Source organism: Dermacentor albipictus, chromosome 5 (assembly GCF_038994185.2).
Source record: "Dermacentor albipictus isolate Rhodes 1998 colony chromosome 5, USDA_Dalb.pri_finalv2, whole genome shotgun sequence".
Taxonomy (NCBI): Eukaryota; Metazoa; Arthropoda; class Arachnida; order Ixodida; family Ixodidae; genus Dermacentor; species Dermacentor albipictus.
In genome coordinates this window covers 61844310-61869651 of record NC_091825.1, presented here as the reverse complement: position 1 = coordinate 61869651, position 25342 = coordinate 61844310, and the positions used below count along the sequence as shown (strand labels likewise).

The 25342-nt window shown below is 45.9% G+C and overlaps 3 protein-coding genes across 7 annotated transcripts in view; 1 reads left to right on the top strand and 2 right to left on the bottom strand.

The window, feature by feature from the left end:
• Positions 1–6824, bottom strand: part of LOC139059886 (sericin-2-like) — a 104783-nt gene extending 97959 nt beyond the window's left edge. For 4 of the 5 annotated variants that reach the window (XM_070538414.1, XM_070538415.1, XM_070538416.1 and 1 more), the window contains exon 1: positions 5830–6824. In XM_070538414.1, coding sequence (XP_070394515.1) covers positions 5830–5973 — 144 coding nt within the window. In that variant the 5' untranslated portion in view covers positions 5974–6824. Of the gene's footprint in view, positions 1–755; positions 888–5829 lie in introns of all 5 variants that reach the window. The other variant, XM_070538418.1, reaches the window with a different exon arrangement.
• A 4168-nt stretch (positions 6825–10992) lies between these two features.
• On the top strand, positions 10993–12651 carry LOC139060457 (uncharacterized). The gene has a single exon (XM_070539593.1). The coding sequence runs from the start codon at positions 11053–11055 to the stop codon at positions 12328–12330; it is 1278 nt and encodes a 425-aa protein (XP_070395694.1). The 5' UTR covers positions 10993–11052; the 3' UTR covers positions 12331–12651.
• Positions 12652–12908: 257 nt separating this feature from the next.
• Positions 12909–14941, bottom strand: LOC135909102 (uncharacterized). Its single transcript, XM_065440937.2, has 3 exons — positions 14700–14941; positions 14348–14596; positions 12909–14093 (listed from the first exon to the last, which is right to left on the bottom strand). Exons 1-3 carry the CDS (start codon positions 14917–14919, stop codon positions 13057–13059), a joined length of 1506 nt encoding a protein of 501 aa, XP_065297009.2. The 5' UTR covers positions 14920–14941; the 3' UTR covers positions 12909–13056.
• Between the last annotated feature and the right edge of the window lie 10401 nt (positions 14942–25342).

Below are 25342 nucleotides of genomic sequence, written 5' to 3'. Positions count from 1 at the left end.
ATGTATATGAGACAGTTGCCTTCTAGGGCCGCTCCTCAAGCTTGGTGTCCTGCATAAACTTCGACAACACTTTCGTTGCACGCGTTGAAATTGCAGTGTCAGGCCAATTGGCCGAGGATAGCTTCCTATAACAGTGGTTGCCTGCCAACGCTGGCTAGGAAACTTTCTAATGCCCTTCGCTCTAGAATACATGCTGGGCAATCGCACGATATGTGGTCCAGTGTTTCAGGCATATGGCAGTGTTCACAAGAGGTACACAAAGATAGGGCATATAGCTACTTGAAATGTTTCAGTGTGTCCTCTTGCGTGCAGTATGCTTCTCTGGATTCGCTCAGTAATTCCTCGTACTCTAGTCATGAATTAATTAGCTAACCGGCACCTCAGCCGCTGCTCTGAACTACGTGGAGGAGTAAAATGTCTTGTTTTCCGTTGTGGAAGCGATACTCGCAATGCACATCTGGTGAAACTTGGGGTTTGATTTTGCCGCCTCTTTGCTCGAAATTATTTCCTGGGGCCATGAGAGTAACCAGTGCCGGGATAATGAAACGACTGAATTCCAATGTCATTTCTTGTAGGGCTTTGTCAGTAGTCAGAGTGGCATTCCACGCGCCTGTGTCGTGAAGGTGATCAGCCGTGCGTGAGCGGCGCATGCCAAGAGTGGCACATATAATCCAGCGGAAGGAATTGCTACAATGTACAAGCCGTGAATTTTCTTTTTACATCGGTCGACACGGCCAAATAATTTGTACACTCACCAAAAGAGAGGCAAGTTATAGCTTGTCAGTGTTTCGTGACTCAGGTCGAACGTGAAGAAGGCGATAGGGCTTTGTGCGTCTAAGCTCCCGTTCTTTGGCATGGTCTTCTTCACGCTGTGCCTGTATAGTAGGCTCGTGAAAATAAAAGAAACAAAACAAAAGATGTAAAGTGAGGGTCAAGTAGAGCTTGAGGAATTTCCCTACAAGTCAACACAAGGTGTGTGATGTTTGCCAGGTCGAAAAAGCGCCATTGTTGCACACATTTTCACATCTCATAACGGATCCTTATGCATGCACTTTGGGCAGCTGCTTATGCATACACGTGCTCTCCATGTTCTGATCTTCATGACTGCGTAGTCACGTTTTATTCTTGTCTGATAACTACGTCGAATATGAATTACGAACTTGTGCGTGCTCATCAGGGTCACATGCCTCATTTTTTATTCGCTTATATGAACAACCATACGAATTTCTCTGACTGGTCTTTGCCGCCAGAAGTAAGCGCACTTCGACGAAGAACTTTCAAAAATGCCCTCCGTCTATCGATTGAATATTGAAAAGCAAAAGACAGAATGTCATCCCATATACGTATGCCAAGTTATGAGCCGTGTCTCACACTTTAGGGATACATCGCATTCAGTATGCAACTAATTTGCTCTGTAATCTCTGCTATTAGCGGTAATAAGCGTTCGAAGCTTATTTCTTCAGCTGCTCTCCCTAACCATCTTCCTAACTGTAAAGTGCTTGGGATTACCTCGTCGATGCGCGTACGTCGCTTAAGCGAACAAGAAAGTTACACACGCTGAGTATAGTGCCATGCACAGCGCCACCAGGAAATCTCACCTGCAGTGTGACGCGTGAAAGCAGACGTCGATAATGCACGCCTGTGCGACCGGCAGAGCGCTGTCCGAATGCAGCATGTCCGAATAATTTCTTTGCCTAAAGATGCACGTAATGATACCTCAACCATTTCAATGGGACCCGCAGAGAAACATAATATCTCTTTAGGCAGGTATACTGAATTCTTTCAAAAGACCACTGTTGCTAATTTCTCCTAAGAGCTTGAATATCGTAAAAGAAAAGTGAAGGTCCAAGTGCGATGCTTTTAAACCTGCAGTGCCAGTACGTCCGTTTGATGTCATAGCTATAAAATATATTTCTGTACTCGGGCCGTTGAGGGGCTTAGAAAAACTTCTTGTATTCAGCTGAGTTGGATTTTTGCTGTTTTAGGATAGTATGTAATCTATCTTTACCGATACAAATTTAACTAAGCCAGAACGGGTGTCGCCAAAATTCACGACAACACTGAGAGACGGTGTGGGAACTTGAATGCGGCGTTGCAATCTATTCAATTTGTTTTATTTCTTACACTTGCTTATTTTCTTCCCTTACCTATGTTTAGCTTTTGCGTTTCTTTTCTGGCTTACCATACTTCTTCTTATAGTGAGAGTGTCCTTCTTGAATACCAAAATAGCGATTTACCAGTACAATTCTAATGATCTTTCTCTTTATTGCCACTTCTGGAATGTTGAATTATTTCAACCCTATTGATGTGCTTCGGCATATCTTTCCATTTCTGCCGTCGCCTTACTTTTTACCTTCTTCAACACGATGACTCGAGAGACGTTTCTTTAAAGCCTGAAAGTAACGTCAGGTACACGTGATTGCGTATGGAGCATGTGCGTCACAACGTGTACACGTGACTTCTGCAACATAACGAACCGACAAGCACGAAACTTGTGAGCGCTCAAGTTATGCACGCCTGTCGGCAGAATATATAACAGCAGCGGCTGCGGATCCCGACGTCCGCTTGGAATTACACTGGCGTCCCAAGAAAACTTTCAAAGATAAGCAACCTCGGCTGTGTATAACTGACATTCGCCATTAGAGCGAAGGTCATTATGCTTCCGTTCTCACCAGGATCAACCACTTGGCGTGACGAATGCTACGATTAAAAAATAAATGAAACAGTGCCAGTACATACAGTGAGTTATTACGACAATTTTTCTTTCGCGAGAACGCGCTGTCAGCCACTTCGTCATTTTGGATGTAATACTAGTGATAGTGGCCGGCCAGTAGCAAAACGGTACTGCACGATCGACAAGCGTTGCGAATTTGGCCCCCGATTTACAAAATATCCAGGCTATACGCCGTTACCTCGAACTGAATAGTTTGATCGAGAAAGCAAGAAGTGCAGACTTCGAGGAATCCTTCTGCTCGGAACTCAATGCGACAACAGCATTCTCTTATTGCGAAAATCACCACATGATTTCGTTTGTTGGGTGCACTTAAAATATTTTGGCTCAACCGCTACGCATACGAACAGCTAAACAGCCAGCAGTTATAGGGATGTTGTGGAAGCCGGGTTTCGTTCAAGGTACCAAAATAAAAGAAAATATTTGCGAAAAATAAAATGTTTGAAATATTTGTAAAGGTATATCAAACAAAGAAAACTGTTCTTTAGAGAAATCATGCTGCGAATTATTCCGTATGGTGCACACAAATTAATTTGTGGGAGACACACATTACGTAGGAATGAACTATGCATATGAGAATATAATATGTGGTAACACCCATAATTGTGATGCATCATAATAATCTGTATGATGTACTTTTCAACTACGACGAGTCGTTTCGATTGCCCCGGTTGGGAATTATGTGCCGCGGAGGCAAAAATATTTAGAATAGCTGTCCCGAGCGTAAGAATGCCGTGCCACTTACGAGAAAAAAAAAATCCAATGCATTTCCTGCGCTCAATTGAAGGACACTTTCCTCCGTGAATCGTGGGGGCTACTCTGCAAAGAACTTTGTGCTGCTGTCATTGTGAAGTTGTTGTTGGCACTGACGCCTTTGATCTTTCGACACTGCTGTCCACGAACCTACTGATCTGGGTATGCGTCATAACACGGGTATTTGTCATAATTCTGTATATGAGTTACGCTTGAGGCTGATCATCCATTTCCACTGCAATGTGCACCTCTTTGTGCAACCAGGCTGATTTCACTACAGCGAGTTATACTCGCCAATACGCTGATATATTTCTAAGGACAACTGCTACGCAGTGTGCTCAATGTCATCCTCGTCCTCGGACTGTTGTGTTCTCCGAAATGCACGTACCGACTGCGACTCTTTGAGATTCCATGGGAACCGGGAAACATTGCCGAAATACGGAGAAGATAGTTCTGTCACGCGAGTTCTCTGCATGTTTAGCGCGTCCGATTACCAAGTGCCCACCGATGCAATGACGTGAGTTCGATTCCCAGTCTGTGTGTTGTGAGCATCGAGCAAGCAGACCGACTCCCCGTCTGCTTGCATGAGTTCGAATCCCAGAAATGGCGGTGGTATACGTCAATGTTTTCTTCTAAGCGTTTCTTCGGCTATATATACCATACACCGCGTTTTGCCTGAATGTGCACGTAAAATCTGACGCAGTGCAATAACTTGGAGGTGCTTCATCACTGCTGTGCAATCATTGATTGGGTCCGTCTGCTTCAGTGACACCCATTATTAGCCTAATGCGCACGTATAATGCAGGTATTGTGTCGGGGTAAGAGTTGCACGCAGAATCAACTCGAGGACACCGCTACGAATTCGCGGTCTACTCATCGTCCGCGTAACGGGATGGATGAAGGCTGACGGAGCAAACCCATTACAGAGCTATATATTGGCTGCTTTAGCCGTAAAAATAAAGATTTCGTCTGAACAATATACATGCCTGCACCGCACGCACGAATTGCTCCGTTTTTCCACACTGCCCGCCTGCGGAAACCAACCGGTTCCGTGATGCGACCGCAATCTCTGGTGCAACTTACTTGGCACAAAACGCACCGGACGGGGTACGAAGAGGACAAAACGACGCGTTATCTGGCTGTAAGGAATTCAAGATCAGCGTCTGTCCGTGCCCTCTATCTTTGGTCTCGCGCGTTCCACACTAAATTTACCAGTACAGGTATAGTTCAGCGGCTATAGCGTTGCGTATACTGCAGCCCAAGGTCACTGGTTCGAATCGGCGGTGGGGGCGGAATGCACAAATGCTCGCGTACTTAGGTTTAGACATCCATTGAGGAAACCCAGGCATGTGGTCAAAATTAATCCGGAGACGCCCGCTAAATCAAGTCGTGGATATGGGGCACGAAACACGTAGAGATTATTTTAATTTCCGCATTGAGTCGCCACATGCAAGCTTATACCAGTCAGCGCCGCTTTCAATTCTTATTCACAAAGGAAGCCTATATGCCGATTCGTTCGTAATGCACGAATGTACGTCGCAGCACATGAGAACTTGAAGCGAACAATTAAAACTTATGACGTTTACTATAAAGGCACAAGCAAACTTGCACTCTATAGGAGAAAACATGGATGACGGAAGAAAATAAGATAAAGTAACTACACATTCCAAGAAAACGATACTCTAAGCACTTTAATGTTAAAAGATTACTTATTGGTTTTTTAGATTTTGTCATCTCATTCATCACCAATTTGCAAGATTAAGTCATAACTGGCTCAAAGTTGAATGCTGAACTACTAAAGTCACAAAAAGTACATTTTTCAGATCCACTGGCAGTCTCAGAAGCGTTACACTGGAATACTGAGTAATGCGCTCAATTCTATCGAACAACCTGCTGTTTACTTCGCCTCCCATTATGAAAGAGGCGTTCGGACACATTTCAAAAAAGTACATTCGTCTTGCCTATGGCTACTGCACTACTTCATTTCTAATGATCACTTTAACTCAATGGAACCCAAATTTTCTCGTCATTGTAATAAATGCCAGGGAACGGACAGAGGCTCGCGTCAATCGAATCCTTCCCTCGGTGCTATAGCCACCAGAGAACCGAGCAATTAATGCGAACTCCTTTCAACTTGATTACGTACCTTGTTTAAACAACCTGTATACGAACATCGAACAAAGCGTTAAGATATATGTAATCATATATCAAGGCTACCGGCCTGCTAGCACATCGTTCTGAAGTTCCATCTTGCCCGCTTTACAATCCAATCTCCCCATCAAGTACACTCAGTGCCTACACCTGTATGTGTATATACATGCCGTTCTGCCAGGGCGCTCGCTCACCTTGTAGTCGAGGCAGGCGGCCTGGGCAGCCGCGATGCCGGACGCGGCTCCAGCGCCGGGGCACGAGGCGGCGGCGGCGGCCGCCCGCTGGTGGTAGGGAAAGTAGGGCGAGTAAGGCTGGTACATGACCTCGGTGCAGCTCATCCTGGCTGCCGCCGCCGCCGTCGCATCAGACTCCCACCAACCCACGCTGCCGCTGGGACCCGTGGGGTACGACGACAGTGACGACCACGACCACGGGAGGCTGCAGCGAGGCTGCGGTCAGCCTCCCTCGCGGTCCTGCGGGGCGCGGTCGTCGGCGAAGTGCGCGACACGACGCCGGCCTTATCGGCAGTTCGCCGCACGCGGTCGGTCGCGTACGTCGATTCTCCTACGTTCGAGCCGGCTGATGCCTAGGAGATAGATGTTCGGTTCGTCTTCTTATCAGACTCGGATGCTGGTCAAACAGGTCCCGATGACGCGCTTCAAATGTTGTCCTGCAAGTGTCCTGCGGCCCTGTTTACTCAAGACCGAGCTTCGAGTTTTTAGCGAGTCAGGCACCGGCTTGGCGCTGACTACAGTTGGCTCTGCTTCATCTGCTGCGAGGGCAAGAGAAGCCGCGATTGTTTTGCATACCGCGCCGTCACTGGTAACACTGGAGGCAACAAAACCAAGGTCGAAGGTCAACTTCCATTCAGCTCCTGCACTGCACTAGACGGAAGGCCAGAGAGGCGCAAGTGCTGCTTCCTCAAACCTGCGAAAATGCGAGGCTTCTCGGACGACACAGGACTAAATGAGAGCGAGCACTCGGCGGCTGTCCAGGGCACGACACACCAACACACACTCACAAATCCACGTTCAGGTCTCGTTCGGACCACAAACTTGCATCGTCCACGCTACGACCGAACAGCGTGCTCCCTTTGCTACAAGCGACCTCTCGCCATTTGCACCCCGCCGGCAGCCGGCCAGGTTTTGTCGTCTGCTCCGAGCCTGTTCGACGGGTCCGCGAGCGAAACGCCTCCGCCACGGGACGGCGCGATTCGGTGAGAGATCGGGAGGAAAGGGCGGAGCGAGTGGAGGCGGGGACTGGCTAATCTGCGTTGACGTCAAGCTTTCGCCTATCCAATGGGACGCCGCTGCTAGCAGGAGAGAGAAAGAGGGCTAGAGAACAAACAGGATCCCGGAGGCGGAAGATGCTGGGGCGTTCATCTTCTCCATTGCCTCCGTGGACAGAGCGCCGGGAACCCGTCGCTTGAGGGCGGTGCGCGCGGTAAGGCAGGGGCGCGCACGCACTCAGGAGAAACACGCTTTACAGTGCGCGTGGTTACAGAGAAAAAGAGCAGTACTGACAGGGCGCTGAGAATGTCTCCGAGTCATGGCATTCAAACAACGGTCATCGTGGGGCCACCTCTGGCTTCTTATGCAGAATTAAAAGGTAAAAGTTAACTCTGTATGAGGACCACTGTGTCTGAAGCGTATAACTACAGAACTACACCAGTTATCTGAACTACGACTGCTTCTTAAGAATGCTATAAAAAAGTGATGAATATTATAAAGTTTACGTTTAAAAGATTTTGTTGTTGCGTCGCCAGCAAAATTTTGGCGTCACTTGTCGCCAAAGAAGCAATCAGTTTGGAACCTTTTGATAAATGGCACTGCCGTAACGGATCGGAAAGACGTAGCGGATGCCTTAAAAACTTTATTTCTGTTCCGTGTTCACCAGGGATATGATGTAACTTCACAATTCAATGCTTTTGACGAAATTCCTCCAATAAATAATCTATCTATTAGTGAAGATAGTGCACTGTCACTCCTGCTCAATTTAGATATCAGAAAGTCGCCAGGAAGTGACGGCATTCCTGCTTCCTTTCTCTTCCGTTACGCCGTATGGTGCGCCAAGTACTTATGTTTGATATTCGATAAAACATTGTCGAGTGCAGAACTTCCGAACGATTGGAGACATGCTGAAATCAGACTGATACCGAAAACCGGTGACCGATCTCTTGCCTCTTCCTAGAGGACTATCTCCTTATCATCTACATGTGAGAAGACACCCGAGCACATTATATTCGCACATATTTCCACTTTTGCTGAGGAAAACTGCATTATTGATAGCCGACAGCATGGTTTCCGTCGCATACATTTCACGGTAACGCAACTATTAGAAATTGTCCATGACCTCGCTGCAGCATTAGATAGGTGTAATCAAATAGACATTATATTTCTGGATTACGTGAAAGCTTTTGATAGAGTGTGCCACCAAAAACTGCTTTTGAAACTTGAACCTATCCTTAAAACCGATGCATTGCTCGCATGGCTAGCGGCATACCTATCATTCAGGCATCAAACAGTACATATTAAATGAATCGGTTCTGACTCTGCCCCTGTAGAGTCCGGTGTTCCTCAGGGCTCCGTCCTGGGACCATTGCTTTACTTGGTTTTTATAAATGATATTGCTGCCAATATATCAAGTAAATTACTCCTGTTTACCGATGATTGTATACTTTACCATGAGACTTTGAGCCACGACAATCAGGAATTACTAAATATGCCTCTATGTAAAATTCAGGCCTGCTGCTTAAGATGGCAAATGAGCATCAATTATAAAAAAAAACAGTATCTATGACTGTGCCACGCAAAGTCAATCTTTGAAGTTCTACTACACATTAAAAAACAACACCTTATCTCAGGTTACAAAATACAAATACTTAGGAGTTATAATTACGTCAGCTCTGAAATGGAATGACCACATTGCGTGCACTGTAAATAAGGCAATGAAGCCAATTGGATATTTAAGAAGAACCGTTAGTAAATCCCCAACATAAATTAGACTACTCACATACAAAACATTCATCAGATCAGTTATAGAATATGCAGCAGTTGGCTGGGACCCACACACAAACAGCAAGATTACCAAACTTGAGAATGTCCAACGCAAATGTGTCAGGTTCATATATAATTATTATAGTTGGAAAATATCCCCATCAGCCCTTTTGCAAACAGCCAATTTAGTGACCCTACAGGTAAGACGACACCAAGAAAGAATAAAACTGTTCTACTTAGTTTACCATAACCAACTTGTAATAAACAAAAATGCATATTTTCTTCCAATTAGCCAGTGACAAACCCGTTCTTTGAATTGAAAGAAGGTGAGCGACTTCTTGTGCAGAACAAATGTGTTCAAAGCCTCATTTTTCCCGAGCGAAATTCGCACATGGAACAACCTACCTACAAATGTGGTTGAGTGTTCGATGGTGTGCGATGCTTCACATTTTCGTAGCATTGTGTTTGTACTTCGGTTTGTACGTCTTGTGTAAGTTCTTCTATTGCCGTATTTGTTCGACCAAACGTACATCGTATTCTTAGATACTTTGTTGCTATGTACCCCCACTCCTGCCTAAAGCCTGACATCCAGGCTGGCAGTATGCAATAAATAAATTATAAATATATAATAAATAAATATATAAATATCTGCAGACGTGTGTAACTCACAGCTAGTAAAAGCATAGAGAACTTACTTAGATGTCCAGTGCACCTCTGCTCATGGAGCCCTATTACGTGCTGTACTCATTGCATACAACACCTCTGCAGAATAATTACGAAATATGTTACACTGACTATTCTGCACACGTCAGGTGTTAGGTGTTGCTCACTGTTTTTCTAAATTCGACTGAGTGATTAATAAGGGGCTCCAAGTGTTTCATCTTCCGGAAGAAATACGAATGCTACGGATCAAAATCAGATGAAACATGAATGAGGCTTTGAAGTACTTCGGTAGAAATAAATGCATTGAAAAAAGTTTACTCTTTTTTTTTTGAGAGACAGAGAGAGCGCTTGTGTGCATGTGGATGTGCGTATCCACGGCAAAAGCATTTCGGTGCGTCAAACTAGTTCTTTTTTTGGAGGGGGGGGGAGGGGGGGGGGTAAGGAGAGGAATAAATATGAAACTAAAAATCTCAACATAAAAACAATAGATATCGTATTGAACTCTTCCTGATACTATGACATCTAAACTTGCGCCTTGTGTCGTTATTCTTATCTCGCTTTGATGACTTCCGCTATAAATACATTTCCTCGCCTCGCACAATACCCGCACCTGCGTGACCGCTCACTGCTTTAAGCTGTTAGTAATACATGGCTTTCACGTGACGTCACGCTCACCGGCGCGCGCTGTGGCGGCCATGCTGGTGCAGTCCAAGCGGAGTCAGCGCAGTGCACCAGCCGGGGCGCGCGCGTTCCTTCACAGTCGCTGACGGTGTGTTTTTTACGTGTGATATGCCGCCGCTTCTCAGTCAGCAGCCTTTGGACGCGAACTACCACCTGGATCTCACGGGGTGTGAGCGCGTGCGGTATGCGGAAAAAGTACGCATGTGTGACAACATCGACCCCTTCACGCTGCGACCGGGAACGGACACGGCTAGTGATGTCGGCATATTCCCAGAGATTTGTTATGGTGACATCGTCAATTACCTTGTTTTCTCTGCAAACTTTCTGACCCTTGAGGAGATGAAGGCGTTTAAGTCGACCGAAGCGCATAATTATTTTACTAGCGGCTGGGTGAAGGGTCTGTCTGCAAAGCAGCTGCAAGGTGAAAAGGCGCTTCTGCTTGGAGAGGTAAGTAGCAAAGTTTCGTAAGCTGTTTTTTAACGAGAGAAAAGGATAAATAACGTTCATTCATTCTGCAAGTCTTTAAGTGTGAGGATTCACGTAAACAAAAGAATTATTTACAAACTCAAGCTAGACTCGGTTTCTTCACATGTACCTTGGCGATTTCAGATGACGCCTCGTTTCTTTTTTGTTTTTTTTTACGCGCATATGATAGGAACTTTTGATGCTTTGTTCAGATTGGAAGCCAAACGAGTTAATGAACGAATAATAAAGTCACGCGGGAAGAAATTGATATGGATCGCCCCCATCCAATCTAAGTACCGGCTACTGCGTCACGCGATTTTTTATGGCCTGCCTTAACTGATTCGGCTTGTTGCTGTTGCCGGTGCTTAGTGCGCGACAAGTTCAACAGTGACGCAAGTTCATGCAGAGATGTGCCCAACGTTAATTTGTACCCTGATATTTCCTTCCCAGGTGAACCATTCACAAAGGATGCGAGACCAGCCGCTACATGTATGGATATTATGCAAAAAAAGTGGGGTTGTGCTCACAGCCCACTGCACCTGTATGGCCGGATTAGGAGAGGCATGCTCTCATGTCGGAGCCTGCTTGTATGCCACTGAGACTGGCGTGAGAATGAAGAATGCTATCAGCTGCACCTCAAACAACAACATCTGGCTTCCTGCATACGTGGAGAAAGTACAGTTCAGGAGGCTCAAAGATATAGATTTCACTTCGTCCAGAATGAAAAAGCGAAAGCTGGATGATGAAAACAGCAGCACAACAGAGGTTGAACCGAAGAAACGCTTGGACATCCCACCGCCCACAGAAGAGGAACTTGGAGGCCTTTATAGAGCTTTCAAAACCACCAACGTTGTACCCGCGCTATTTTCAGTGCTGCCAGAATATTGCGAGAGCTTCCAGGAGCCCGTACGATCCCAGCCTGCTCACTTAAGAAAGTTGTACAGCGAGCAGAACTTGGCTGATGATCTTGACATGCTTCTGAAGAAGGCGAAGAACTTTCTGTCTGAATTTTCAGTCGGAGAGGGCACGATAAAGTCAGTTGAGGCTGCCACAAGACAGCAGAGCAACTCATCGGACTGGTTTCTTTATCGGGCTGGCAGAGTAACAGCTTCGGTAATGAAGAGGGTTTGTCACACAAATATCGAAAGCCCCAGCATATCACTGTTGAAGTCGGTATGCTACCCTGAAAAAAATTCCGTCAGAGTCCCTGCCGTCATGTGGGGTTTGGACCATGAACAAGATGCTTTGCGAGCTTACACAGATAAGGAAGCCACCAAACATCATGACTTCCAGTGCCGCGGGTCTGGTTTGCACCTCAGCACTGCTTACCCTTTTATCGGTGCGTCACCAGATGCCATCGTCTCGTGCAGCTGCTGTGGGAAAGGTGTCGTGGAGTTAAAGTGCCCTTTTTTGCTGAAAGGTGCCGAGGAGATCACCACTCAGAATTCATGCTTGCGTGATACTGGTGGAACATTTAAGCTGAAGACAGATCACGCTTACTATTATCAAATCCAGACCCAGATGACTGTGTGCCAGGTTCAATTCTGCGACTTTGTGGTGTGGGGACCAAATGTGTTACACATTGAAAGAGTAAGACGTGACGAACAGTTTTGCATCAAGATATTTGCTCAGGCAAAGCAGTTTTTCGAGAGGGTAATTTTACCCGAGCTATTTAGTCGCTACTACACGAGGCAGCAAAGCAATCTTGAAGACAAGCTGTCCGACGATGTCGAATACTGTTTCTGCCGTGGACCAGACACTGGAAAAATGGTTGCTTGTGACAGTGCATCATGCCAGTACAAGTGGTTCCACTTCTCCTGTCTTGGACTCAAGCAAAAGCCAAGAGCAAAGAAGTGGTTTTGTCCTCAATGTAAAGACAAGACGGATTAGTGTGTTTTCTTTTTTTTTAAAGCACACTTCAGGCTTCAACCCACGTTGCCAATCTGAGCCTGCCAGTGTGAAGAAAGTTGGTGCAAGGACCATGGAACATATGTCATGTCAGGAATAAGCAGAGCTTTCAGGATTTCTAAAAAGATACACTTTATTCTTCAACCCTTCTAGGTCATGGTGTTTCGTATGTAAACACTCCACACATTACCAGCATCAGTGAGAGCCATAAACACATGCAACTGGTAATCACCAGAATACAAATACGTATTCAAGATTCAACTTGTAAAAACATTTTAATTGGTTTTCATCCACAACACTCACTAAATTGAAATGTTCGCATCTTAAAATTTTGCATTATACACAGTGATGCAGATTAGTACCTGCAGAAGGTGTATAACCAATACAGGGCACAAAGCATGGTACATGTAAGGCACAGAGAGACAAAATATTTAAAAAAGGAACAATGTGAATCTTGCAACTTTACTGTCTCGGGTTAACCATTTCATCTTTGCCATGCGAAGAGTGCAATTTTACAGAGGAACAATGCAATTTTAAGAACAACCACAGTGAAACAATGTTCTGCATAACTTTGGAGCTATTTTAATGGCTAGCACAACACACTTATTCGAATCCACTCTTTAAGGCAACATATTCAAGTAAAGAAAAGTTTCTCAGAGGGATTCGGACCCATAACTTTCATCATCTTTGCGCAACCGAGAGACAGACCTAGTCACCATTACACTCTCTTAGTGATGCAACTATTGAAGGGCATAGATTGGAAAGGGCGCAACAAACCGTAACAATCTTGTCAAGAGGTGTCAAATTGTCTCCAGGTCTGCCAACAACATAGTCAATGGGCAGCGTGGCCTTCAGGATAACATACTTATTTCTGATTAGCCCGATCACCCTCTCAACGTGTATCCTTACATTTGCTAGTTTCCTAGTGCTCAGAACGTCTGCTGCGGAAAGTTGCTTCTTCCCCTTAGTGTACGCTGGTACATGAAGTTTAGCGCAGTAAAACCCAACACTTTCAGACACATTGAACCCTCGGTCTGCAAGCACTACGTCACCTGGAAGTAAGTTGTCTAAAAGACCACAGTGCTCAGTTATGTGCCTGTCGCTAGTGCGTCCTCCCCAGCCTTCAGAAATGAAGTTGACAATACCTTGTGGTGCAATGCCAATTAAATATTTTGCCGTGTTACTACCTTTGTACTGGGACCATGTTTCACTTCTGGGCAGAAACGAAGATGGTCTCTCTATCTTTATCTCAAAACAGTCAACTATGACTGCAACATTTTCTCCAAAAGAATCGTAAAATGCTTGTGGCATTGTGCGTTGCAGAGCACTGCGTTGTGGCCACACAATTTGAGACTTTAGACGGCAGTACGCAGCATGCAGCCATTTGTCAAATATGCGTGACACTGTGGCATCTGACACATTAAACCTGAAAGCGAGGTCAGTAATCTGCAAATTTAGCTTCAACTTCATGATGAAGAGCAGGAATTCCTGGAACTTTGGCAAACTGTTTTTCGCATTGTGTGACACAAATCTCTCGATGACACCAAACAGTGCATAAAGGATTGTGAAATTTGCCATGCCAGTGTAATATGCAACCTTTCTGTCGCTACATTTGAGGGCGTCTTCTCTCAGTTCCAGAAGCTTGTTTTCATTCCTTGCAGCGTAGAGACGCTCATTGAGTGACACACACTCCTTCTCCAATGCTTCGAGGTCGCCCATTGTCATGTCCGTCTGGACTACAATCCCTGCAACATACAAAATTCATTTTATTATGCAGTTCATCATGTGCTGCAAACAAAAATGAACATGGAGTGTGAATGGGGGAGGGGGGAGTTGCAGGAGGGCACACGATATGGGCTGGCAAAAAAAAAAACACACAGGAGAGTAACATCTGGGCTACCCCACTTTACTGAAAAAAAAGCGTCAAAAGCGTCAGCCCCCCCTCCCCCCTCTCTATCATTTTTTGTCTCTGCTCCAAACGCGCAACAAAGACGCTCACCTTTTTCACCGTCTTCTACGCCGACTTCGTCGTCCGTACGCGGCGCGGGCAACTGAGAAGCGGTAAGGTCGTCCGGGTTCGTCGCCTCCGCTGCCTCGGCTGCATGCCGTGCTTGGGCTGCACGCGCCTGGTTCCTCCGTTTTGCCGCGCGAGCGTGGCGTCTGGGATCTCCACGTTTTGCGCTGTAGCCGAGCAAAAGCGTAGGGGCCCAGTCCGGGTCCGCCTCCTGCCACAGTTTTGATGGTCTGCCTACGACAACAACAAAAATTTTCGTTAAAAAATCAGCCATTCCTCTGTGCTTGTATGTACACCCTGCAGCTAAAGTAGCATTGTGCATATGCGGCGGGCTTACCTTTTACGAAGTGCGCGCCACAAACACGTATGCCGGTCCTTTCAGTGTTGAGGTCGGCGCGTTTTATCCGAGCCAGCCACAGACCCCGTCGCTTCGCGGATAACTCTCTCGTACGGTCACCTTGATGTCCGATGATCTTTGGAAGACGAAAAAAGTTTGTATTCGTTGATTTCGCCCAACAAGTGCGGTTGGAGCATCCAACAACTGCGCAGATAACCATTGCGACGCATCGACGAACTACCGCACACGCATCAACCGCATCAACTGCGCTGCGACTGCACCAGCATGGCGGAATAGTATCCCAGGGTTCCTAGCCGTGACGTCAATGCAAGCCATGTATAACTTGCACTACAATAGGCTAGTTTTTAAACAGTACTTAAGAGAGGCAACGGAAAGATGAAGCGGGACATTTTTTTTGCGGATATTTTCTTTGTTACGAGACATCGAAAATATGAGGGACCTAGGAAAAGAAATAATAAGATATGAATTGGAAGCGTGGTAACCAGCATAAAAAATAGGTTCGTCAGCTTACGTTGGTGAAGGGGAGCAGGAAAGTATGAATATGAACTGAGCAAAAAAAAAGGGGGGGGGGACTTCTTCGATACGTCCACGGTACAGAACAGTGCCCGACACTGAAAAGCGCTCGCACGCGCCATTTTGGTGACTGTTCCCAGAATTAGACTGAGTGGCTTGTAGGCCGAAAAGGGGCGAGGTAAGTGGCAGTATTTGCTATACTAACTGTCGCTATGCGTTTGATGAACTTCCCCTGTGAAGGTCTGGGAACTGCGGTTCGGTGAATGGTCGGCGACAGTTACACCAGAAGCATAGCACCGGAAGGACGATCGACAGACTATTATTTCAAATATACATCCTTAGGAACACAATTCCTTTAATAGAGAAGTCTTGTTATGCCTACTTTCTTAGGCTGAGTGGTTTGGCTCATTAGCTTGATCAGTGTTTAGCCGAGTAACGTGCAGTTTATTGAAGCACTATTTCCACGATCCGCCCGCTTCATTCGCACCGGTCCGCTGACCCGGAATACAGTGTCATTATAGAGGGACCAAGTACCAAAGGGATTAGGATGCGCATTCCCGTGTGTTACGTGGTGGCAGTCTCTGCGTCTGCCCTCTTCACTGGGAGGCAGATAATCGCTGTGACGGTAAACGCTGTGCGGAATATAATCAGTTTCATTTCATTGCTTTAACCGCTACTCGGAGGCTTCGCCTCTCAGATTCCAGCATGGTAGTTTTACCTCCATATATTTTTTTCCCCTCTTCAACTGTAGATTTTCTGAGAAACCAGTGTAGACTTCTTTCGTAGCTTTGTGCTCTCGGACGGATAACAATTTCACCCTTTCATGAAACTGCTCCCCCAATTCCAGACATCCTCATTACTCTTTTGCCACTAAAGAAGTTGTCCCAGCAAACTTTAGCGAAGGTTTACAGATATACCCCAGCATTCTAGGAGGACGCAAGGAAATGCATGTTGTTGGGTATGCATGAACAAATTGTCTCTTTCTTTTGTATGCTGCCTAATTGCATAAGTAGTCAAGATTTAGGAACTTCGCAGCTGTCACTTTAGCCCGCAACTTCAATGAGAAAGTTATAAAGCCTTCTAGGAAACGCCTAATTCAGTAGCTTCTAAGTTCCTGGTTATTAGTAATTCATATCCAGGAATTTCGGATATCTCCACTTCAGTCATTGGTTGAACTTCACCGCAATGCACAAGCGTAACTCGATGGGCACAATTAAAAAAAAGAAAAGATATTTGTAGAGGTCGACCCCGAATCTCCACAACTTTCGGTTAGCAACGTCGCGAGGGTGCTTAATTCTAAGAACATAGGCATCGATGGCACAATCCCGAAATTTGGGTGCTGCGTTATAACAACGTTTTAGTCCCAATTAAAATGGTTGTATAACGCAGCGAGGAAGTTACGATGAAATGTTATAAAAAGGGACTACCTTCTCAGTGTTCCTAACTAACACTTCTTGAATTTAAGCCGACGTTTAGAAATATCCTCTTTTTTTTTTTTCAAGAATGCTGCCGATTTATTTACATGGATGCCTTGCGGTGAAGTTGGACAGATGGCTGAAGGGGCAACGTCGAAAATTTCTGGATACACATTTTTTTTTTCAGCCTTCTAAAGAAAGCTCGCAAAATATATGCATAAAGAGCACGCCACGTGCCCGCTTAAGCTTCGCGATTGCAGTGCCTCTCAAGTGCGTCACGTATGCACGAACGGCGCATTTAGCCTCACGCACTGCCGCTTAGAACATGACAGCGCAACGGCGTAGGTTCAGGGAATCGATAAGCAGAGCATGGTGGCACGCGAAAGTGAATGCACGGATCGTTTGCACGTGGAACGCATGAAAGCTGTGCAATCGCGGCGCGCAACTGGCCATGTCACAAGCTTCTTTTATGCGTTGCATATTGCAATCACTCAGTTCAGCCCTTGGGCGCGGCCGGGCAGCCACCATTGAGGGTATGAGCCATTGTTCATTGCTGCGCGTCTCATATGTGGGTCTATTCTCTTTTGAGTTTGCTATGTTTGTTATTAAGTTGCTTGTATTTTTATGCGTTGCATATTGCAATCACTCAGTTCAGCCCATGGGCGCGGCCGGGCAGCCACCATTGACCTTTACCGCAACCACGTGACGTGACGTCACGACAGCCGGAGGAAAAGCTGGGCCCCAACTCGCGCAATATGCAACGCATTCTTGTCTTAACCAAGCTAAGCCTGGCCATTTTTTCGCAGGATTCTTTTTATTTTTTTTCATATTTCGCGGACATCGTTTAGGATACAGAAAAAATAATTGCGTTAGAAGTTGCCAAATTAGATCTTTGCTTGAAAGTTCTATACAACTTTTGCATTACAAGCTCTGCCCTAAAGTTGGTACTTGAGAAGTTGGTTATTAATTCTTCACTATTATGGTGCAATTGCGCAGGATGTAGAAAAATGATGTCGCTCGTTCCATACAATAGTCCACAGCAAGTATTTGGTTGCGTCCTCCAAAAGTGCTTCCGCGTAATTTTAAACCTTGGTGAATGTCTCCTGGATCATCCTACATATACTAGTTATCTAGTAACCGATCATCATCATCATCATCATCATCATCATCATCATCATCCCTTTCCATGCCTTTCGCATAATACTATCGATAACATTTCTATTATTCTAAGATAAGAAGCAACGCGATAGGGTTCCGAATTCCGGACTAAACAGTCCTAAACACACGTGCACGAACATATAGAGATAAAAGGCGAGGACACGTTGAACTACACTGCAAGGTTCCAGACACATACGTGAGGCCGCTATGCAGTCTGAGATGAGCAGGTGCACATACAAGGTGCACATACAAGGTGCATATTTGAAATAATGCACCCACAGAAATACGACAGTCAAAATGAAGCTTCACAGAATACGAAAAAAAATATAGAGATCGTGTGACACGCATAATATGTAGAGCACTTAAACAGGAATAACGCAAGTAATTTGCGGTTAACCTGTGGTTACTGTAAAGTGCGGTACCTGCAGTACACGTTTCTTGTATACGGAGTGATCCTTTTTAAGCTTTCCGTAATTAAAAAAAAAATCGCCAGTTGCAGTTAACATAATTTTAGTCCTCCAGCTCTGCATCTGAATTGTTCAGATAGGTAGACATTGCCTTCACGAGAAATAGAAACACATAATAAACTAAATAAAGAATAATCACCAATTTACTGTTAAGTTAGTTACTTCACGGCACATATTAAAATCTAAGAATTGTTGTCGGTGAGTTTGGAAGCCGTATCCACTTGGATTGACCTTCCAGAATAACACCAGTTTGGAAATATTCTCCATCAAACCCTCCGTAAAAATGCACAGTTGTTCCACTTACCATTTAAATAAAATGCTCTTTTATCCATTGAAGCACAATAGTAATCGCAACTACTATGTATTCTGTCCCACACTTTGGGAAATAATATTTTGATACTGGTCTCATCCTGGAGATTCATTTCAAGCGGACACGTCTTGTAAGCTCCCCTGCTGCAATTTGTAAATTGCAATATGTGCCATAAGATAATGAACTGAGATAACAAACAAGGCTTCACGTTAACTACTTGAATATGTGTTTATATTTCTTGTGATAGTAATGTCCGCCTCTTCGAACTATCCAGCTCAAGGAAAACAATTATGCTATCTGCGGCTTGCTGATTTAAAAATTCTGGAAAGTTTAAAAACGATCACCTTGTTAGAAATTTTCGGGAGTGTTCGATATGCTTTAGGCTATGTTGTTTAGGATTGCCTAGGGCCAAACAATTTTGGGAGTGAGAATGGTCGGTGAGCATCAATCGAGTGTAGGTCTTCTTCTATAGCTTCCGCCTGTGGATAGCACGTCTTGAGCAGTCGTTCGCACGAACCCGACACGGGCTCATCAAGTGAGTTTATCTCTATGTATCTTGGGTCATTTGCCTATTTTTGAGCTCCTGCCATATGATCGACTTTCATGCGTTGATATTTGTTATCGCCTTTTTTTTTGCTCATTCTAAGGTGCAATTACTTTCATTTTGACTCCACTAGGCTTTCACTGAGAACTTGGGTTCCTTCTTTTTCTTTTTTTCCCCTTTGCTATAATGAATTGCACCACTGTACCGCATGTTGGCTATTACTTCGTTGCTCACCACACCTGCCTTGGCTGCCAGAGGGCAGCTGGTAGTACTGAACAAATAAATAAATCGGGCTCACAGAGCCCGACGTGTGCCGCGTTTCCATGAAATCTGACGGTTCTCGACAGTGGCGGCACGCAGCTTCGAGACGATGTGTCAACGCGTTCAAACAGGACTTCGAGTTCCCACAGCCATCAGCCACATCTCTACTTCGCGACTCTTATCGCCACATGAAAGAGGTTGCACCACACAGTGCCCCCTTTGCTTTGTCCATGACACCATTCCTGCTGGCAGCAAGAAAGAAGGATCACGTCCAACTGCTCTCAGGCAAGTCTCTTTGCTGGTCCGACACGTCCGTGTTTGCACAGGCTTTTCAGGTGGGTCGAGTTGGGCCAATCTATTCGATGCAGTCGGGCTCTCTCAGCCCGACTCGACAAGCGCCCAAAGCTACAGGATGGTGTTCACACGAAATCGAGAGGCCGATTCCAGCCCGAGAGGCCAACTCGACCAGCTTTTGTCGCGTTCATGTTATAAACGCCCAGCCTGTCGTGTTCGTAATGTTTTGTTTTCGTTGCTATTCACCTCAACGGGAAAGAACGCCGTGAAAGAAAACACATCACACCACTGTGACGTTGGCTTTACTGCCGAGACACCGAGGCGCAACTGGATTGAAGGTGAGTCAGCGCGCAGGTGAAGCGGTGTTTCCTTAAGGATATATAACACGGCACTCGGCAGCTGGAGCAACGCATGTAACTAAGACCATACGTTGCTTACTTATTTCTTCATCATATATATACAGTACATTATGACCACATGTTTAAAATGACACTTCAGCATCCAAAACATTGTTCGCATTACTAATATCATACATTTACCACGATAACAAAGTAATCACAGGTAATTACAAGGTTCCATTGTGTGGGATCTTATCGTGCGTATAGGAATTTGCCGATCGCATGGATGCTGCAGCAGCTATGTTCCCACTGTTAGAAGAAAATGAAGATATATATCGGAAAAAGGAACGCCATATGCAATATTTATATATATACATATATAACACTTGTTCAAGTCCCCTCCACCTAATGTAATCACCACTGCCGACCAAGAACGCTTCACAAAAAAGAGAGAGAAAGATAGAGAGAAAAGCTTTGACTGCCAGCACTGTCGCGTCGCCTTTGTTTCTAAGCGACCGCTGCATGCTGTTCGTTTGGAGCTTCGATTCGTACCACCGAGCTACGAGGTAAAAACAAACCAAAGCGTGGTATTCACAGAGAGCAATGTAAGCGGATACATCGCTGCTACTTTTCCCGCGCTTATTTTATCCCGGTCTCAGTTATGACGATGGCTCGACGGCCGCGTGTCGCCACTGTCATCTTTCGCGCGCCGGGCCGCGTCGTTCGCGCCAGAAGAATCTCGCGCGCGCAAAAAAGGTGTACGTGCAGGAGCTATACAGCGGACAGCATATAGCAGGGCTGCGGCCTCATCTAGCGTAATAGAGTCCGTGCGGCGCGTGTACTGCGGCTCGGAAGAGCGGCAGTTATCTTTTTTCTCTTTTCTATCTCTCTCTTTCTGCTTTGGTTTCTGCGGATTAATATGCGGAGGCTGGGTGTACGGAACGACTCTTGAGAGGTGGCGGGACACCGCGCAATATGGAAAGGAAGAGACCAGAGCTTCGCCGCTGCTCGCGCTAATGATAATTACCGCCGCAGGCGTTCCATTCTTTCTACGCGCGCGAGCCGCACGAGACGCGTTAATAACCGCACCGATGTCGGGTATGTGCTTTTCACTGTGCGCGTTACGCTGTTACGGAGCCAGAGTCTGGGAACGACGTGGAATGTTAGGATCGCCGGAGGGAATTCTGAAAGCGCCCCGCTTGGTGTCTGTGAAACGTTTGTCGCGTGTTCTTTCTCTTGTGTGTACATATATATATATATATATATATATATATATATATATAACGAGCAGCGAAAACAATTACCAGCTACATGCCGAAACCTTCCGGTGGCCCCCGATGAAACCGAAATTTTCACTTATCTGGGCTGCCTTGCCCGATGTCTCTCGATAATGAATATAGTAACTTCAGAACGACGGTGCCCTTTGTGATAATCACCTTGACATCGTTGACTACTAACCTCTCAATGTGCTGAATAATATGCACGGGTGAAAAGCTGTATACTTATTAAGCTGCTGACTTTGACTACAGATCTAAACGAAATTTAGATCTGTAGTCAAATGGGCACTTGCATGGGATAGGCTAAGGTGGAACAGATCGTCACAGGCGACAAGAGAACACTGCGTGCCATCTTGCGTAGGCACGGTAGCAGGGGTATTCAGAATGTCCCCCGTACAGGGTGGCAAACAAAAATACATCTAGTTAAACTCCCTGCGTTTCTATTCATCCTTTCTCTCTCTCTCTTTCTTGCGTAGGCACAACTTCAAATCAATTTAGGGCGTATACAGGTATGCTTCTTCGTTTAATATTGCTTTGGCTACGTAAAACCATGTTCATTAGAATTTCGCTTCCACTGCACTCACTGAATAGGGTACAGTCCACATATTTCGTGAATGCAGGACCATTTAGCTTTCATAAAGGATGTGCAGTTCTGGAGCACCATCTTTCAAGTAGAAATCAAGCCACTTTGCAGCCTTGGTACCGTTTCTCCAGGTCTAACAGCGTAAAAACCAACAAGTGAACTCTTTAATAGCGACAAATCCGCGCTGATATTGCTTACATGTCATCCTGGAAAATGGCACATTTTATAATTTGTTTCTTGATGTTACGACGGAATGCAAGTAACATAGTTGAATCAGGATCGAAACTGGCATCCTTGCCAATGCCATGTTATTTACGTAGTCACGGCAGTCTACGGGAGCCCCGATAAGCCTGCACATGCGTAGCCCTGGACACGAGTATGGGGAACGGTAATGGTAACACGGTAACGCTATGCTATATTTGTCTAGTGATTAAGTGGATATATCAAGGCCGCCGAGAAAGCTCACCAAATAGGTCGCTCACATAAAGCGCTCCGAATGGAAATCGTGGTGGATGCTGTCCCCTGGTCTAACTACACCTTTCCCTATTGGTGAACGAGTGAAAGGGCAATACAAACGAAGGGTGAATATTGTTACGGGGATGTTGGGAGTATAAGATTCTATTTACAATGTATATACAAGCAGAGCCAATGGGGTTAAAAATGGCTGACTAGTAACAACGCGCTGAAGCCAGTGTCTCGCGAACTTCTTACTCTCTCCTTTCTTTAAACCTTCCGTAACAGGGCCCCCGGGTGGGGAAGCGCCGTCTCGGCGCATGGAAGGCGAAGTAGTGCGAGCAAAGTATGGCTTCAGCCGCGAAACGTGCACGACGCCAACAGGCGGCGGACATGAGTATGGATGAAACTGTAACGGCGCAATCTCGTAATTGACGTCGTCAACTTGACGTAGTACTTCATAAGGCCCTGTGTAGCGAGAGAGAAGCTTCTGGGAGAAGGCCGACCCGACGACATGGGGACCAAAGCAGCACCCAAGCACCTGGGGTGAACTGAACATCGCGATGGCACCGGTCGTAACGCTCTTTTTGCAGATGCTGCGAGGCTAATAAGCGAGATCGGGCGACTTGACGCGCCACGTGAGCGCGATCGACGACTTCACGAGCGTACTCAGAGGCAAGGCTGCGCACAGAAGGTAGGATGGTGTCAAAGGGGAAAGTGGGATCGCCACCACAGAAAAGTTAAAGGGTGAATGTCCTGCGGTGTCATGTCGGGGCGAGTTATAAGCGAATGTCACGTACGCCAGCGTGGCGTCCCAGTAGCGGTGATCGTTGGAAACGTACATCGGCAGCATCTCTGTGAGTGTTCGGTCGAGACGTTCCGTAAGACCGTTCGTTTGTCGGTGGTAGGCGGCGGCCAGCTTGTTCTTAGTGGCACAAGAGCGGAGGAGTTCGCCCACAAATCGAGACAAGAACGAGTGGCCGCGGTCTGTAAGTAACTGTTGAGGGGCACCGTGCTCCATCCCCGCACCTCCATCAATATGTTACGCGGATGTTGGGAGTATAAAACTGTATTTAAGATGTAAATACGAGCAGGGGTTAAAATGGCCGACTAGTAACAACACGCAGCAGCCAGTGTCTCGCGATCTTCTTCCTCTCTCTCTTCTTTCATCCTTCCGTAACAATATCACTAGCGATGGAGCTTACTTATAGAAGAAAACTTGACGTGTAAAGTGTTATTCAAAAGAATATCGAAGAACGGTCCCCTTCACTAGCGTGCGAGCAAACCGCACATTTGATTCGAGGATTCAGCAAAAAAAAAAAGAACAATGAAGGTAAAAATACGCCGCCCCTTGAAAAACACGAATGTGCCTTTAAAAACCTGTACGTGCGAGTCAACCGTGTGTTCTGAGCGAGCCCATTCTTGATTTAAATACGCTCCTGGCTTTAACGCTGTATTGATTTTTTTGTGTCAGGGATCGATGCTGATTTGCGAGATCATTATCCCTGACTACCGCTGCCTTGCTAACGATCGCAGAGTAGCCATGAAATTTTCCCCCAACTGGACTCCTCTCACGGAAGCCGCCAAAATCGAACTAACGACTTTCTTATTCACGTTTTGTTTCTGTCCGGATCACTTGATCTAAAAGTACCAACAGCACTCATTACTGCATTCCCTAGTTCGCGATCGATAATTGTGAAAGCAGTAAAATCAATACCTTAAATAGAAAGTTGGAAGAAGGTGCCCCAGTTTAAATCTCACCATCGAACCTTTGCAGAAAGAGAGAAAACAAGATTTATAGGTAGAAAAACGTGGAGGACGCTTAAGCTTCGCCTTTAAGAGTGGAACCCGATGTCATCCAAGGATCCCTGACTGATTCTTACGCTTTCCGGAAACTGCACTTTGTGTAACCGTAATGCTTACCGGAAAACGTTGGCGGCGAGCGCTATGCAGAAGACGAGCTTTCTGGTGGAAACGCGGCCTCTTGCGTGCGCTGATGCCAGGGGTAGCGCACAGCCGCGCTAAAAAATTACATCGTATCGAGGTTTCCGTTATTTTTTCGCACTTTTAATATATAAACGTCAGAAGATTTAACATAAAAAGCATGCGCCCTCGGTGTTTCGTTTCACGAAATTTGTTTGTGGGCTGTCATCCTGAAAACTCCAATGAATAACTTTGTTAAGAATGTAAGACAACGTGAGCAACCTTAGTGATAGAATGGCGTGGTAACATAACCTGCATATATCGCATGTCATATAGCAAGGCGCGGCGTGTGCATATATCTAAATATATACCGAAATTTTCGCTCACAGACAACTCCACCCACACCGGCGCCGACACCGACACCGAATTTTCTGCGACAGGGGACACTCAAAGGGCCACTCCGGCGTTTTTTTAGCCATATTAGGGCATTGTCATATTCAAATGGCATTGACAGACCTATCACCGGTAGCGTGATTCAATTTCCTTAGAAATTCATGAATGCATGACCATGATGGTGTAACGACGTCCTCATGATGAGAATCGGATGACAAACCTGGAATGACAAGAACGCAGCAGCTACGATGGCATCACGATCATGATCACATATCGAGGGGCCCAAACTCTTAGACAAGTTGGGTGACTGTGTCGGCGCAGATCACGTGACGACTATTGCACGTGGAGAATCACAAGATGAAGCTTTAATGACGACAATGAAACGAGCACGACGTCCTCGCGACGAAGGTGCGACGAAGAATGCATGACGACGTAGGCCGACGATGGCGGGACGAGAGTTGGAAGACAAACCTGGAATGACGACAACGCAATGACCACGACACCATCCCGGCCACAAGTGCATAACCCATGGCGGCCCAAGGTATTAGAAAACTTGCACCAATGGATCGGCGTAGAAAGCGCGACCACGACTGCATGACTACACTTAGGTGACTAAGGTTAAATGGCGATAATGGAACGACCACGACTGCATCACGGCCACAGAACAATACTTTGTGGGACTAGCTAGTAGAC